We start from the raw sequence: 18,151 nt of genomic DNA on the forward strand, positions 1-18,151 counted from the left end.
TATCAGGCTTAGTTCTGCCCCTTTGCCTTTATTCATGGTGTTCCCTGTTTCTAGAATTATTTTATCTTTTCAGTTCTTTATTTAGTTCTCAAGGATCTTTTCTGTTTTCAAAATCCTGATGTATTCATGTATTCATAAGGAGTCCTCCATAGTTTATCATGTAGAACTAATCAGTTTTGTCTTTCAATTTTTTTCCAAAAATTTTAGCAGTGTTTTAAGAGCATCAAATATTTGTTGAATGAATAAAATTTTCCTCTCTTCTCAAATAGACATTAAAGTTCTGGAAGGTTTAGTCCATGCCTTCGTTTTTTCACTTTACCATAGACCTCAGCAGGATGCTTGGCAGTACATAAGTACCTAGTGATTGGATATGGGAGAGTCCAGGCCATCTGTCTTTCAAGACTTTTATGGGAAAATACTTTCTCATATTGTGCACATAGATAGACTTCAACCAAAGAGTAGTACTATAGATTCAGATACAGAAGTGTATTCAGTACATAAATACAGAATGAGATTAATTATCTGTGTCAGTTTGGAGCTATTAAAAGCTATAAATTTTGAAGACTTACTATGTTAAGACACTGAACTAAGTGTTTTATATTCCTTATCTTAGTCCTTAGAACCAAGTTAAGTTGTGAGGTAGGTGTTGCAGCCAATGCTGAGAATGGTTAAACAGCAGCTTATAACAACAGGCCCCAGTTTAAACCCAGTTTTTTTTTTTTTTTAAATATATGTGCTTGTGCTGTATATTGCATATCATCTAATTCAGCACCCTTATTGTTGCTATTTTCACCACTTGAGAAGTATCTCCCTGTTTAAGTTCACTGACTTTAAATATATTAGATCATGCTTGTTTCTAGCACAACATAAACCTTCAGTAAATACTAGCCTTTATTTTTATCATTTTTCAAAATTACACATAAGTGTTCATGACATTGTCTTTCACCTTATGCCAATTTAGTCTAAAAGCAGGTGTGTGTGTGTGTGTGTGTGTGTGTACATGTGTGTTTATGTATTTGGGGTTTTATGAAAGTAAAGAAGATTTAGAGCATGACAATTAAAAGTGAGCTACTTTGGGGCGCCTGGGTGGCTCAGTGGGTTAAGCCACTGCCTTCGGCTCAGGTCATGATCTCAGGGTCCTGGGATCGAGTCCCGCATCAGGCTCTCTGCTCAGCAGGGAGCCTGCTTCCCTCTCTCTCTCTGCCTGCCTCTCTATCTACCTGTGATCAGTCTCTGTCGAATAAATAAATAAAATCTTTAAAAAAAAAAGTGAGCTACTTTGCTACTTTCCAGTCATTTCTCTCTAGAAAGATGCCTACACAGTGTATCTGGAGGAATGCCTGTCTGACCTCACAACTGTGATGTTGTCATAGGTATCTACAGTTTGTTGTTGATGTCTTGGAAAGGGTTTTGAGTATTAATCTACTTTGTATATCTTTTCTTTAATTATTTTATTTGTTTGTTTGTTTGTTTATCAGAGAGCGAGAGAGAGCGCACAAGCAGGTGGAATGACTTTCAGAGGGAGGGGGAGAAGCAGGCTCCTGCTGAGCAAGGAGCCCCATGTGGGACTCAATCCCACGACCCTGAGATTATGACCTAAGCAGAAGGCAGATGCTTAACCAACTGAGCCACCTAGGCATCCCTTTTTATGTCTTTATACAAGGAGTGTAAGTCTGCTTTTCAGTATCTGCCGTATTATTTTTTTTGCTAATTGGAGAATGCTGTCATCAAAGGCACTAACACACTAGTTTTTATTTTTGTGTATACTATCTTTGTGGACTTAGATATGGAATTTGAGAAATAAAACTTAACTAGAGAATAAGAAGTTCAATGAAATTAAGTGAAAGTAAAACACTTGCATTGGGGCACCTGGGTGGCTCAGTGGGTTAAGCCTCTGCCTTCAGCTCAGGTCATGATCTCAGGGTTCTGGGATCGAGCCCCGCATCGGGCTCTCTGCTCAGCAGGGAGCCTGCTCCCCTTCCTCTGTCTGCCTGCCTCTCTGCCTACTTGTGATGTCTCTCTCTCTCTCTCTCTCTCTGCCAAATAAATAAATAAAATCTTAAAAAAAAAAAAAAACACTTGCATTGGAATTTTAGAATTTTGGTATAATTTTACACTTAGAGTAAAGTTGTAAGAATGATGTAAGGTACTCCTGTATATATTTTAACCTATTTTAAAATAGAGTTACATATTTTAAAAATAGGGTTTTATTTTTAAATGTGTGTAGAGATTCCTTAAAAAATTAAAAATAGAGCTTTCCTATGACCCTGCAATTGCACTATTGGGTATTTACCCCAAAGATACAGATGTAGTGAAAAGAAGGGCCATCTGTACCCCAGTGTTCATAGCAGCAATGGCCACAGTCGCCAAACTGTGGAAAGAACCAAGAGGCCCTTCAACGGATGAATGGATGAAAAAGATGTGGTCCATATATACTATGGAGTACTATGCCTCCATCAGAAAGGATGAATACCCAACTTTTACATCAACACGGACAGGACTGGAAGAGATTATGATGAATGAAATAAGTCAAGCAGAGAGAGTCGATTATGATATGGTTTCACTTACTTGTGGAGCATAAGGAATAGCAATGGAGGACATGGGGAGATGGAGAGGAGAAGGGAGTTGGAGGAAGTTGGAGGGGGAGATGAACCATGAAAGACTGTGGACTCTGAGAAATAAACAGGGTTTTGGAGGGGAGTGGGGTGGGGGGTTTGGGTGAGCCTGAGTTTATGGAGTGCATGTATTGCATGGAGCACTGGGTGTGGTGCATAAACAATGAATTCTGGAACACTGAAAAGAAATTAAAAAAAGATTTCTCTTCATCTTAGCATTTGCTAATTATATAATAGATCATATTATCACAGTGGTAAATTATAAATTTTGTTTGTTAACTATAACTGTCCCTTTAGCCTCATTGAGATATCAAGGACATAGAATATTGTGTAAGTTTATACTGTGCAGGTTGACTTAATACATGTATATATTGCAAACTGATTACCATCAGGGCAATAGCTAACACCTCCATTCTGTCACATAATTACCATTTTTCGTGTTTGTGTTGAGAACATTTAAGATTCTGTGTTTAATTTTAATACTTTGTAAAGGTTTTTTCAATTGAAGATTTCTTCCCAGCATAGTGTTTTTCTTAGAAATGTAGATTTCTTGCATTCAGTACCTGGTTCCCACACTGAAAACTCCTTCTTCACAATATTCTCACAGATCCAAATTAAAATATTTATGTCTTAAAGTGGTAGTAAATCTCAGTTTGGAGTTTGGGGCTAAAATACTGTTCATTGAAATGAAATCAGGTAATATTATAGTAGGGTTGGAAGTATATGAACATTCAGCCAAGTGTAAGAAATCTAATTAAATAGAAGAAAATGAACCTTATTTTATTTCGCAGATGTAGAATAACATTCTAGTGGCAAATAGAAGAGCTTTATAGGATTTGATTTTAAAATGATGCTTAAACTAACTACATTAAACCAGAGTAATTAAAGGTATTTGTAAATATCTGTTTTATTTCTTAGTTACATCTTAGAATACGAAATTAAATGTTTAGACTAGGATCTCAACATGTATACTTGGTTTCCATTATTCATGTTATTGTTGGAATTAAGTGAAATAATTTGTGGAAACAACCTTATAAAGTAGAAATTACTATTTAACATGCAAGGTATTTTTATTTCATTTATAGAAGCCGTCCAGAGAACAAAAGTTCTTTATTTAAGTAAGTTGAATAAAGGAGCTATCTGTTTTTTTTAATTAATATTTTTATAAAATATTATAGAACTTAATGTGTTTACATTTTTAATTTCAGATTCAAAACGCTAATGATGTATTAATTGCTCCACTTGAGAAGTTTCGCAAAGAACAGATAGGTGCAGCAAAAGTAAGTGTTATATATTTTATTATTCTTCATATATTCTCCTGATAATTAAAGATGACATACTTTCAGATGTTAATATTTTTGAAATTAGAATGACCTTTTAAAAAATTCCGTACATCAAAAAAAAAAATTCTGTACGTCATTTTTAACTTTTGCACAGTGCCTATTACAAAGACTGGAATTCTTTTAGACATAAAGTGTTTTCTTCTACTGAATAGAGGAAGTCAGCATATTATAAGGTAGTTTCTTTCATCCCAATGATTGTAGGAAATTAACCATTTTAAAGAGAGTGAAATTATAGTGACATTGAGGAGTTTTTTTCCTAACCATATAAAATAAAAATTAGGTATAAAGTGTATTGAAAACTCAGGCAGTAATTATAAAAGAACTTTCATTATTTTTTGTATTTTTTCATTATTAATAAAAATATTTCGTGAGGGGCGCCTGGGTGGCACAGTTGGTTAAGTGTCCCACTCTTGGTTTTGGCTCAGGTCATGATTCTAGGATCCGGAGATCAGGCCCTGTGTTGGACTCCATGCTAAGCATAGAGTCTGTTTGGGAATCTCTCTCTTTCTCCCTCTTCCCCTCCTGCTTATGTTCTCTTTCAGATAAATAAGTCTTTAAAAAAAAAAGTGTTTGTAAAAAAACTTTTGACATCCTTCTTCTGTCTTTTCTCTGTTTTGGTTTTCCATTTAGTCAATCACCTACCCCTTCCCCATTTGAGCAGTGTTGTTCTACTGTATAATTATTTTTCCTCCTTCCCTCCTTCCTTTCCACCTGAAATATTGAAATAGTTTACTAGTTGGTCTCCACACTTCATCTTAATCTGTTAACATGTTTTTGCTGTCTTCATCATTCTTTAATGATGAAATTTTCAGTGGGTTCTCCTTGAGAGACAGTTTAATTCTGATACTGAAAGCTTTCCAGCTTTCCACAGTGTGCCCATTTGCTGTATTTCAGTATAGCAAATATATTTTCTTATATATAGCAAATATTGCTGTATTTCAGTATACCTCCCTCCAGTCTGTTCACCAGTCACTGTTCACCAGTTGTCTGTTCACCAGTCACTGTTTATACCCCGACTAGGTCTGTGGCTTTGCCCAAATTTTCCTCTCCTTAGAATACTTTTTATCCTTTGCTTGTTGAAGTCCTGTTAGCTCTCTACGGCTTCATTCATATTCTAGCACCAGAAAGTAGCCTTCCTCATATGGGCCTTTCTTCATATTATTTATTTGGCTTCCAGAATTGATTATCTTTCTTATAGATCAAGTAGGGTTTTTTTGCTGATTTACTGTAAAAAGCTAGTATAGTCTGTGTTGAATCAGTTTTATGTGCATTTCTCTACAAATTATAAGTATTATCAAATTAGGGACTAAATCAGAACCATTTTTATGTTAATTAATTCAGCAAACATTTATCAGTATCGTAGTTGGCCCACTGTGAAAATCATGGTGTTTGATAAGATTAAGGGATATAATTGTAAACAAGACAAGCTTGCCTGCTGCTGTTGTGTCCCTTATTATCTTTTGTGGAAAGCAGACACCAGAGTAATTACAAATGCACTGAAGATTGTGATGCAATAGTAAAGAGTGCTTTGTGGGAATATAATTAATAAAAACTGACCTTGTCCAGAGAATCAGGAAATGTCTTCTGGAGGAAGTATTGATTAAGCAGCGAACTTAATGATAAAGAAATAGCTGGAAATGGGAGTTCAGGAGCGGGAAGTGTTAAACCTTTCATATTCCCAACAGAGTGGGTATGAAGAAAGGCCTCAAAGGAGGATAGAGCCTAGCATTTTAGAAGAAAAAGAATTTTAGGAATATAGAGGGTAATGAAGACAAGAGGGCACGTGCACAGATTTATTAATGGTCCAAAGTATTTTGCTTCTTATTCTGAGGGCACTGATGATCCAAAGAAAAGTTATAGCTAGAGGTATGATATTTGCATTTTATTTATTTTTTTGTTTATGTTATGTTTGTATTTGAAAAGTTGGATGTCATACAGGGATTGGAGGGGTAGGGCTGCTTTGGGAAAACCAATTTAGGGGCTATTGGATAGTGACTTTAGATTCAGAAGACGATAGTGGCTGTGAAGACAAAGGGATGTATTTCAGAGGTAAAATGGGAACGGTAAGAAATGGGTTATATATTGGGAAGCGAGAAATAGGACATTTCAGGGATTACTCTTAGGGTTATGGGTTGTATAATTGGGTGATTTTAGTATGCAACATTTATGTTTGGGTGGGAAAAATGGTGAGTTTGGCTTTTAGTTATAATGAATTTGAGGTTCCTCCAAGATACCCAAGTGGAAATGTTGAGTTGGCACGTGTATATTCAGATCTGATTTAGAAATACACATTCGGGAATTGTCTTCTAGGTGTTAATTGAAATCATGGGCAAGATTAGATTCTTTCTGGGAAAGGATAGAATGAGAAGAGGACTGAGGTTGTATATCATATGAGAACTTAACATTTGATGTTTGGGAGAGAAAAACAGGACAGATAAGGAGGTTGAGAAGGAAGGGCCGAAGAAGGAAGAAAATAATGTTCAGTGTGCTCAGAGCAAGGAAGAGTTTTTTTATTTTTTCAAGAATAATAGTAGTTAATCTTTATTTATATCTATAATTGTTGGGGTTTTCGCTGAGCTATTACATCTGTGACTTAATTAAGTTCTCACCAAGCAACCTGTGAGATGAGTGTAGGTGTTACACCTGCTTTCACAATGAGGAAAATCCTGAGGTGACCTTAACAGATCACAGAGCTAGGAAGTCAGACTATGTATCTGAAATTAATCAATTTTACTTTAGAGCCCCAATTTACAATGTCTCACTTCAGTGATACTTTTATAAAATGAAAGCTTTTTGGGGCACTTGGGTGGCTTAGTTGGTTAAGTGTCCAACATTTGAGTTTGGTTCAGGTCAAGTCAGGGTCCTGGGATTGAGCCCTGCATGGAGGCTCTGTGCTCAGTGGGGAGTCAACTTCAGTATCATTCCCTCTGCCCCTCCCCCTGCTTGTGTGCACTCTCTCTCTCTTTCTCTCTCTCAAATAAATAAAAAACTTTAGTAAAAAAATTTAAAGAGCTCTGTGAAAGTGTTATGATCCCTCTAAAATAGCAGACATTACGTATGGATTATTCTTATTCTTATTTAAGTGTTTAAGTTACCTATAGTTAAAATAACATGAATAATTACACCCATTTTATGTTATTTTTATTCTTATTTAAGAGTTTAAATTAGCTCTAGTTAAAATGAATAATTATACACATTTTATTTTATCTTTCTTCTTCTTATTATTTTTTAAATATCTCAGTTGCTGGCCATTATCAGCTGAGAGCACACACAGTGTACTATGCCTTTACCTTGTGATTGGGGAAGGTATTTTAAACTTGCTCCTAAGTGAGTTCAAATGAAATCTTGAACCTAAGTATTATTGCATTTGGCCTTTTGGTTGTGGTGATTCTGTGCACTTTATCTGCCTGACGCTCTTAGTACTAAATTGTTTATAAGCTGTTAAGTAATCCTTGTTCAGTAAAGTGAATAAAAGCCAGGCATTTTCTTCTGAAATATATGTATAGGTCAGTTTTATTTTGGTATTACAGAAATTTTGTGATAGAAATTAAAATATTTGATGGTATTTATTTTTTCTATTGGTTTATTCCTTATTTCACCTTACCTTATGTATTTTCTTGATAAATAGAGTTAATTCTCCGCATGACACTCTGCTGCTTTTTGCAGTCTGTACAGTAGAAGTTTTGAGCAAGTGTGTTCAGGCTAATGAGCTAGCTGGAAAGCAAGAACATCAGTTAAGTGTAGACTCCTCCACTGCCGTCAGTGACCTCTTCAACTTGGGCCAAGTGGAAAATGCCGAGTCAAAGTAGCTTGCTCCTCACAACGAGGTGACCCTATTTAACTGAAGTGGACAAAGTGTATGGACTACAAACATTTCCTTTGTAGTTTGTTCTGTGCACTTTGAGAAACCCGATACTTTGCTGTGTGAGTTACAGTTGTGGAGAACAAGGACTATTGAGAACAATTAGAAAAGATTAATGATGGGCGATGCTGAACTGAAGGTGGTTCCTATTTTTTTAATAGCTAAAATTATCTATAAACAGTTGCAAAAGTGTATTTATGTAGAGGTTCTTAGTGTGCTGGTAGATGCAGAATGGAATTGTTTGTAAGCCTGACATATTACATGTGTCAGAGTATAGAATTGAATGTTTAGTTTTTTTTAATTTGTATCCTGTTGATGCTGATTTCAGTTCTAAAAATGAGGAGAATAGGTATCCAGAATGATTAATGCAAACTAAAATTTTCACAATAGTAATATATCCAGAGCAACATTCTAATAGAGCAAAATGGACTATGACTTGTCTGCATTAAATTGACAACTGTATTTGATTCCATTCAAAATTCCTCCTTGTCCCTAGAGAGAATCCATTTTAAGTCCTTTCTACACCTGTTATCACATACACTGGCAGACTCTAAACTATAAGTAGTACTCCATATTTGAGTTCCTACTCAAAGACAAATACATTAGGAAAAATAGTGTAAGCATATATACATAGCAGTCTGTTACATATTTTAAGAGATGGAACTGACTTTCAGGAGACCAAGGACTCATTTTCCACATATAAACAGACTGAGCAGCTAGTTATTGGCACAGTGAGGATTAAGAACTAAATTCCTCAGACCAATAGTATTTTGATTCCTCCTCTACTATTCTTTTTTTTTTTTAAAGATTTATTTATTTATTTGACAGACAGAGATCACAAGTAGGCAGAGAGGCAGACAGAGAGAGAGGAGGAAGCAGGCTCCCCGCTGAGCAGAGAGCCCGACGTGGGGCTCGATCCCAGGACCCTGGGATCATGACCCAAGCCGAAAGCAGAGGCTTTAACCCACTGAGCCACCCAGGCGCCCCTCTACTATTCTTTAGAATACTCTTTTGTAAAATATTTTATTTTCCTAACCTTTAGCAAACATGATTCAGTGTGAAATGTTATCTTAATTATAAAAACATTTCAAGTATGCCCACTTTATGTTTCAAGCTTGCCCACTTTGAATCAAGCCTAGTTAACATATTTCGTTTGATTTTTAATTTTCCTCATCACACAGTAGACATGTAATACTGACTTATTTCAGTAGAGATAACAGTCTTGAGAAATACTGCCCATTAAAGACATTGAAATGTTTTTCAAGACTGGCTTAATTTTTTTTAAAAGACATTTCTAAGTAGACCTTAATAGAAATCATATGAATATTGTTCTATGAAAAATATTAGTCATTTCAAAATAGAACTTGATTTTTGTTATGTTGAAGACTGTAATGGAATCCAATGATTCTTGTTCTTGTTTTCTCCATGGTAGAGTATGGTTCTGTCTCTGGGCATTTATTATTTTTAAACACATCTTATACATATAATTATTTTAGCATGTAGTGTGTATAATCTGTGAAGAATTGTCATGATTAATTTGTTAGTCTTAGATTTCTATCATGTGAAAAATGGCTTTAATCTCATTTGTTGTCTCAAATATACAAATAACTTAAAGAATCTAGAAGGATTACAGATATTTTACTTATTCCAAATTAAAAAGCTTTTGCCATTTGGCTGAGTTATTAATCTAATTTAATGGGTAATACATTGGACTCATGATAGGAACCATCTAAAATTGTGGTTTCTAGTGTCAGAGTATGGGTTCTAGTGTCACATGACTTTATTTTTCCTCCGTTGTCAACAAGTTCTACAGAGGATGGTCAGGATTGGTTTTTCTTTTTCTTTTTCTTTTCTTTTCTTTTTTTTTTTTTTTAATATTTTATTTATTTATTGGACAGAGAGAGATCACAAGTAGGCAGAGATGCAGGCAGAGAGGGGGAGAGAGAGAGAGAGAGAGAGAGAGAGAGAGGAGGAAGCAGGCTCCCCACTGAGCAGAGAGCCCGATGTGGGGCTCAATTCCAGGACCCTGAGATCATGACCTGAGTGGAAGGCAGAGGCTTTAACCCACTGAGCCACCCAGGCGCCCAGGATTGGTTTTTCATGTGCTGCTGAGCTGAGTTTGCTTCCCGGACAGATGTTCTCTGGGGCTGAATTTTCAGGGCAAATTATAAACTATTTGATAGTTGCTTTGAAACTACTTGTAATTCTCTTTATTGTAATTTCAAGAAATTATAATTTCTTTTATTTTAATTCTCTTTATTGTAATTTCTGTCACCTATTACATGGGGTTTGAGAATTGTTGATTTTTGTTATTTGGTCATCTTTTTAAAAGCAGTAATAATAATTACCCTTCATAATAGGTAACCAAGTACTACTTTACTTGAAGCTCATTTAATCCTCATATCTAGCATATTAGATAGGAAAACTGTTAAACGCATTTTGTAGATGAATAAGCTGAGGTGCTGAGAAATTAAGCAAATGGGCGGAGGTCATGGAGTACATTCATTTTTTAAACTGAAATGAGCTAAAATCTATAGTAGCATCACTAGTAGCACCACTACATATTTGATGCTCAAGAAATATTAATTCCTTTATTCTTAAAGAGGAAAATTGTCTGGTTAGCTCATTTGGAGAATAGGAAAATGTCTCATAATTTATCAGCAAGTTCTATAGAGTCATACAAACTTGACATATAATACTCATAGGAAATGTGGATTTGGGTAAGTTAATTACCTTTTTTACCTTTCTCCATCTGAAAAAAATGGGAACAATAAAAGAACCATCTTCATAGGACTGATATGACAGCATAATTTGACATTTCACAAATTTCTTCACATATTTTCTTTTACATATTAAGCGCTAAGGTATTAATTGCTCTTATAGTTAATAATTAGTATTCATGTTATATACATTCTGTTAGTATTAATCAAAGTATTTCAGTAAAAATAAGGTTCATGTAGTTTAGTTTACCTTAATTTGTCTTAAAGGCAGAGACAAATCAATGTTGATTTGTTGGTTATTAAGTGCAATTTATAGGGTTACCAAGCAAGAAGGTCTTACCTCTTACCTGGACATTTCTTATACTTAATAACTGTAAAATTTGTGAAGTGCTGTTACTTCCAACAGTCCTACAAAATAGGAAGTATTTTCCACAGGACTAACTTGAAAGATCAAGAAAGATCAAGAAGTGTTGCCAACAACCTAGAAGTACACATGTACTTTAGCTGGGGACTCAAGTCTATGCCTTCTTGCTATCTAATTCAGTAATTTGGGCAACATATTATACCTGCCTTTATCACGGGAATGTAAATGCATTTTTTGTTATAGTTTATAGTTTATAGTGTATTTTCATCATCCTTACAACATCTTGTAAAGTGAGTATTTGCTCTAATTGACCCCATTGCCATCACTAGAAAAACAAACCAGATCACATCCCCTGGGGACAGGTGAGTCAGTAGTAGTCTTTCTACTTGACAGGTGCTGCCATTCAGTGTCTGTACATGTTTCAAAAATTGCTGAGGTATCATGTTTTTTACATTTCAGAGCTTCCTGGTCCATTAGAAAAGCTGAGCCTCCCATAGTTAGAATTCTGGGGAGGGACATAACTGAAGGCATTCTGAACAACTCAATCAATATATATTTTTTACATCACTATATTTTAAAAGTATATGTGTGTTTATATACCTACATAGATTATTTTAACTTCGTTAAGTGGCTGTTACATGCTCAGGAGGATAAACTTGTGTTATAATTTGATTATAATAAATTGAAGATAAGATTATCACTTTTCTTCCTCCTGATTATCCTTATGTTGATGCCTAGAGACTGATACTTAGGAAACATTTTAAGCATCCCCCCAAATCGTATATTTACAAATGATCCTTTTGCTAATTTTTTAAAGATTTAATTATTTATTTGAGAGAGAACACAAAGGAGCATGAGTGGGGGTGCAGAAGGAGAAGGGAGAAGGGAAGAATATCGAGTGGATTGACTTCCCACAGAATGTGGAACCCAATGTGGAGCTTGATCTAAGGACCCTGGGACCATGACCTGAGCTGAAATCAAGAATCAAATGAGGCACCTGAGTGGCTCTGTCAGTTGGGTGTTTGCCTTCGGCTCAGGTCATGGTCCGGGATCATGTCCCACGTCTGGCTCCCCACTCAGTGGAGAATCTGCTTCTCCCTCTCCCACTTGCCCTAATTGTGCTCACTCTCTATCTCTCTCTGTCAAATAAATAAATAAAATATTTTTTAAATAGATTCGTATGCTTAACCAACTGAGCCACCCAATCTTCCCTCCCTTATGCTAGTTTTTAGGTCAAATATATATAGTTTATTAAATTTTGATGCAATTTTCAAGTGCCCTACATAATAGTAATTGATGAAATGCAGTAGAGCCTCTCTAGTGTCATTGTTAAAATTGACACAGAGTTCTAGAGAGTGAAACCTTGTTATGCAATAGAATGTTTTTTTTCATTCTTCAGTGGTCAGGCTTCTTGGGTAAGAATTAAGCCTGTTTCCATGTAATGAAATCTTCTCTGTATCAAATCCAGTTACTTAAAGCTAATCTGGTAGAAGAGAAACTCCAAATAACTAATGAGAATTTTCTAGGTCTCTTGATTCAATAGGTCAACAGTGAGGAGTTCAGAGGCTTCACTGGGAGCATTTCCCTGAAGAAATGTTCCCTGTGTACTTTATATCTTCTCTAGAAAATAAGGTGGTTTCCTTGGTTCAATAGTTGGATTTTTTATCTGTATATACATTTTTTTTTCCTCTAGCACATTTACTGACTGCTCTATTGCAGAAGAATTTGCTATACCAGAATTTATGCTTCTATTTACTATATACATTGATATTTTTACTTACACCTTCTTTGTTTGTGGTCCCTGCCTTTCCACTTGTCCTTGAGGTAGTTGGGAAACTCTCAGTGATACTTTTTTCCCCAAATTTAAATGGTTAGAAATATTCTGAAACACTTAGGAATCTTCATATTGATTTCTGTGGAAAACTCAACACACTAAAATTGCAAAACATTTTATTTCACACTGTGTTTTAGAATTCAAAGCAAGTTGCAGATACAAAGAGGATTACATTTCAAGAATCAGGAATAGGTAGGTAGTGCACCTCATTTGATGCTAACTGGGGAGCTCTGATAAAATGACTACCCGCTAGGAGTAATACCCTCCTGTGTTTAATTTTATACTGTAATAGTTGCTTGTTTATTGAGAAAACACACAAACTGTCAGAACTTATCATTGGGGTGATCTAGCAAAGAAGAAAGATGAAGGACTTTCCAAGTAATTCTTATAGAATACTAATTTTTGTGCCTTATAATATTTTTTAGGTTTGTCGCAAATGAATTATATCAGCATTTGAATTTTAATGGTGATTTATTGGGCTATTTTTATTGCTCTTTCCTATATTTTACGTGTGTCAAATTGGAATTAAAACTTAATACATGTTGAAGTAATTGGAAATTCTCTAAAAACTATAACTCATTGAGTTAATATTTAGGAAACTTTGATAGCTTTAAAAATCATGAAGTACTTAACTACTTTCCTTTTAAAATTAATTCAACCTTTTGTTACATCTGAAACACAGAAAATTTATCTAGTCCAGCAAAAAATAAACAAACATATACTTAATACCCATTGTCAAAGTTGCTAGGGTCAGTATAAGGAAGCATCTGCATTTGTTGAACATTCCTGTTATATATAGTTATTTTTAATAGGACATTTTTTCAACTACCAAACTCTTGTTTTCTATAAACAGTTTCAGTTTTTAAGTGTTCTTGTTAAAATTTAGCAGTGAAAATTGAACTCGAAACCCCAAACAGTGTCTGGTTACTACTATATTAAAAATATATTTATCAGTAGTAACTGATCAAATTAGTTACCTTTTCATTGTTCGTGTCATAATGTTTATTCAGATAAAAATAAAATCTCAGTAGCAATTATGGTAGAACAGTTTGATTCCATACTTGCTTAGTAGACTATGGATTTGATGGTGAGACTTTTGCTACTTCATTCCAAAGTAATGAAATATTTTGGCATCTATACTTTATCATCTAATAACAGGTTCTTCTCTACTACTTAATCCTCCTTGCCTGTCTCTGAGTCATTAGAAAGTTGATTAGCATGCCATCATCCATCTTAAGTTATTGATACAGAACTATTCAACTAGACAGTGTTGATCTGCTTTGTTAGAGATGGTGTAGAGTCTAGGGACACAAAAATAAAATATGATGCTTGTCTTCATGGGGTTAACACTACAGCAAAAGCAGTCACAGAGAAACAGATAATTATGATGAAATGGAATTAATGGTATATATAAAGTACACCCATAGTTTTACAAAAACAGTGGAATAGTTTATTCTGGCAAAGACTTTTGTGATGTTCTGGCATCAGCACATACAATGTAATGGCTAGCAGAAACTTTCCAGTTAGTGCAAGTGATAAACAATGTCCCAAACAAAAGAGAAGAGTCATAATGGTGTAAAGAAAATTGTGATGTGGCTTAGAAAGTTGGTATATTCCGATGTGATTAGAGCAGTTCATTTTAGTGTCCCACCCTGCCCCCAACATGAACCACATTAAGAAATGCATTTTGTGTCATAATGCAATGAATATATGCACTAATACTCTTCTGTTATTACCTATGATATAACCTGATATTTTCAATTGTATTCTACTGTAATCTATTTCATTCAAACAAATGCTAGTTATAACCCCCTAATGTCGTAACCCATAATGTGAATAAATATTGGGCCATAGCTTAGCATGCAAATATAAATGAAAGGTAAAGATGAATTATTGAGAAATGAGGCAGAAAATATTCAGCTGAGGCAGAATAATGGAGAGTTTTGTGCTGCTACTAAGGAGGGGTTTTTTTGTTTTGTTTTGGGGGGTAACAAAAATCATGATAATGATAAACAGGATATAATAGATATTGATCATACATGTCAAATGTATTCTAGGCAGCTATCATCTATTTATTTCATCTTTACAGCTCTGTGAGGTAGGGGCTATTATTTTCATCCTCTTCTTATCAATGAGTACACTTGAGCCACAGAGAAAATAATGTGATTTATTAAGGAATAGGCAGCTGGTAAATGACAAAGCACAGAGATTGAACCCAGGCAGTTTGCCTCTAAGGCACATGCTCATAGCCATGATAATTTACTCATATGGCAGATATGATACTCTGTATTTTAAGAAGATAGGAGCATTGTGAAAGGCTGGAGTCTGAGAAACTAGCTGTCAGCCCATAATTCATCAATACTTGCATTAGAATGTTTATGCAATTTTTTTTCCTGCCATCAGTTGATCTAACCGTTTCTGTATACCTGCCAGCTGCACAGGCATGTAACCGGAAAACCACACCAACAGGAAGGGAACGTCAGGCCTGTGTCCTATAAAGGTCTCTGACTCTAAGCTCCCACTGAATACCCTCCATCCAACCACAAACCTCTAGAATAATCTTCCCCATTCCCCATGTAGTTCAAAGATGAGCCTCTTTGTTAGCCCTGCAGTTTTCTTAGGCCACTGTGTGTTTTTTTTTTTTTTTAAGATCTTATTTATTGAGAGAGACAGAGAGAGAGCATGCGCATGTGTCTCAGTGCACAAGCGCACAAGGAGCAGAGAGAGAGAGGGAGAAAGAATCTTAAGTGAACTCTGTGCTGAGCAGGAGCCTGAGGTGGGGCTGGATCTCAGGACCCTGAGCTGAAATCAGGAGTTGGATACTTAACTGACTAAGCCCCCCAGGTGCCCCTTGGGCTCTTGCCATTGTAATGCTTTTCTTCTGAGTCAATATATTTCAATATATTTCTCCAGACTACTATAGTTTTCCTCTTCAGAGCTTACTTCTGTCCTCGCCTTTGGGTATGATATTCCCATCTGTGAGTTCAGCTGTTAACAAATTCCCAAAGGAATGATGGCACAGGAGAGGGCGAGCTGGCCATCCTGTGTGATATTTTTACCAGTTCATATGTACCAGCGCCAGTGCTGAGCAAGTTTCTCATTAAGGGACTGAGGGTGACTCCATTTTCTTCTACTCAGGATGAGTTTTCCACCCTGAAGAGTTAATGGTGTCCTTTGTTTCCTTTTCTGAGTTGAAAATGATTTTAATTTCTGTTTAAAGTCCGAGTGTGGCAAATTGTATGCCAGATTTGGCTCACTACCTGTGTCCCTTGAACTATGAATATGTGTGGTTTTTACATTTTTAAATAGTTTAAGAAACTAAAAGAACAATATTTTGTGACATGAGAATTATGTGAAATCCAATTTCAGTGCCCATAAAAAAATATTTATTAGAAGACAGCATTGCCTATTTGTTTGGGATTTCTATAGCAGTTCTCATCCTAGAAGAGCAGAATTGAGTAATAGTTGTGTCAGAGACCGTATGGCTCACAAGCATAGATTATTACTATCTGGCCCCAAGATTACTATCTTGCAGAAAAAATTTTGCAGTGCCTAGTCAGAGTCCTGAGATAGATTTCATTTTTAACCTCTGTAATCCTGTAGGTCTCCATGCAAATATACACCTTCTCCAGTATCAGTCTTTTTTTTTTTTTTTTTAATTTTTTATTTTTTATAAACATATATTTTTGTCCCCAGGGGTACAGGTCTGTGAATCACCAGGTTTACACACTTCACAGCACTCACCAAAGCACATACCCTCCCCAATGTCCATAATCCCACCCCCTTCTCCCAAACCCCCTCCCCCCAGCAACCCTCAGTTTGTTTTGTGAGATTAAGAGTCATTTATGGTTTGTCTCCCTCCCAATCCCATCTTCTTTCATTGATTCTTCTCCTACCCACTTAAGCCCCCATGTTGCATCACCACTTCCTCATGTCAGGGAGATCATATGATAGTTGTCTTTCTCTGCTTGACTTATTTCGCTAAGCATGATACGCTCTAGTTCCATCCATGTTGTCGCAAATGGCAAGATTTCATTTCTTTTGATGGCTGCATAGTATTCCATTGTGTATATATACCCCATCTTCTTGATCCATTCATCTGTTGATGGACATCTAGGTTCTTTCCATAGTTTGGCTATTGTGGACATTGCTGCTATAAACATTCAGGTGCACGTGCCCCTTTGGATCACTACGTTTGTATCTTTAGGGTAAATACCCAATAGTGCAATTGCTGGGTCATAGAGCAGTTCTATTTTCAACATTTTGAGGAACCTCCATGCTGTTTTCCAGAGTGGCTGCACCAGCTTGCATTCCCACCAACAGTGTAGGAGGGTTCCCCTTTCTCCGCTTCCTTGCCAGCATCTGTCATTTCCTGACTTGTTGATTTTAGCCATTCTGACTGGTGTGAGGTGATATCTCATTGTGGTTTTGATTTGTATTTCCCTGATGCCGAGTGATATGGAGCACTTTTTCATGTGTCTGTTGGCCATCTGGATGTCTTCCTTGCAGAAATGTTTGTTCATGTCCTCTGCCCATTTCTTGATTGGATTATTTGTTCTTTGGGTGTTGAGTTTGCTAAGTTCTTTATAGATTCTGGACACTAGTCCTTTATCTGATATGTCGTTTGCAAATATCTTCTCCCATTCTGTCAGTTGTCTTTTGATTTTGTTAACTGTTTCCTTTGCTGTGCAAAAGCTTTTGATCTTGATGAAATCCCAATAGTTCATTTTTGCCCTTGCTTCCCTTGCCTTTGGCGTTGTTCCTAGGAAGATGTTGCTGCGGCTGAGGTCGAAGAGGTTGCTGCCTGTGTTCTCCTCAAGGATTTTGATGGATTCCTTTCGCACATTGAGGTCCTTCATCCATTTTGAGTCTATTTTTGTGTGTGGTGTAAGGAAATGGTCCAATTTCATTTTTCTGCATGTGGCTGTCCAATTTTCCCAGCACCATTTATTGAACAGGCTGTCTTTTTTCCATTGGACATTCTTTCCTGCTTTGTCGAAGATTAGTTGACCATAGAGTTGAGGGTCTATTTCTGGGCTCTCTATTCTGTTCCATTGATCTATGTGTCTGTTTTTGTGCCAGTACCATGCTGTCTTGATGATGACAGCTTTGTAATAGAGCTTGAAGTCCGGAATTGTGATGCCACCAACGTTGGCTTTCTTTTTCAATATCCCTTTGGCTATTCGAGGTCTTTTCTGTTCCATATAAATTTTAGCATTATTTGTTCCATTTCTTTGAAAAAGATGGATGGTACTTTGATAGGAATTGCATTAAATGTGTAGATTGCTTTAGGTAGCATAGACATTTTCACAATATTTATTCTTCCAATCCAGGAGCATGGAACATTTTTCCATTTCTTTGTGTCTTCCTCAATTTCTTTCATGAGTACTTTATAGTTTTCTGAGTATAGATT

General features: G+C 35.9%; 1 protein-coding gene across 1 annotated transcript in view; it reads left to right on the forward strand.

Annotated features, from left to right (window-relative positions):
• The window catches only part of ARHGAP42 (Rho GTPase activating protein 42), a 281,486-nt gene that overhangs the window by 144,268 nt on the left and 119,067 nt on the right, over nt 1-18,151 (forward strand). The window contains exon 4 of the mRNA XM_059413285.1: nt 3,824-3,895. Within this exon, the coding sequence (XP_059269268.1) occupies nt 3,824-3,895 (72 nt within the window). The remainder of the gene's footprint in view (nt 1-3,823; nt 3,896-18,151) is intronic.

The sequence above is a fragment of the Mustela nigripes genome, chromosome 1 (assembly GCF_022355385.1).
Source record: "Mustela nigripes isolate SB6536 chromosome 1, MUSNIG.SB6536, whole genome shotgun sequence".
NCBI classification, from domain to species: domain Eukaryota; kingdom Metazoa; phylum Chordata; class Mammalia; order Carnivora; family Mustelidae; genus Mustela; species Mustela nigripes.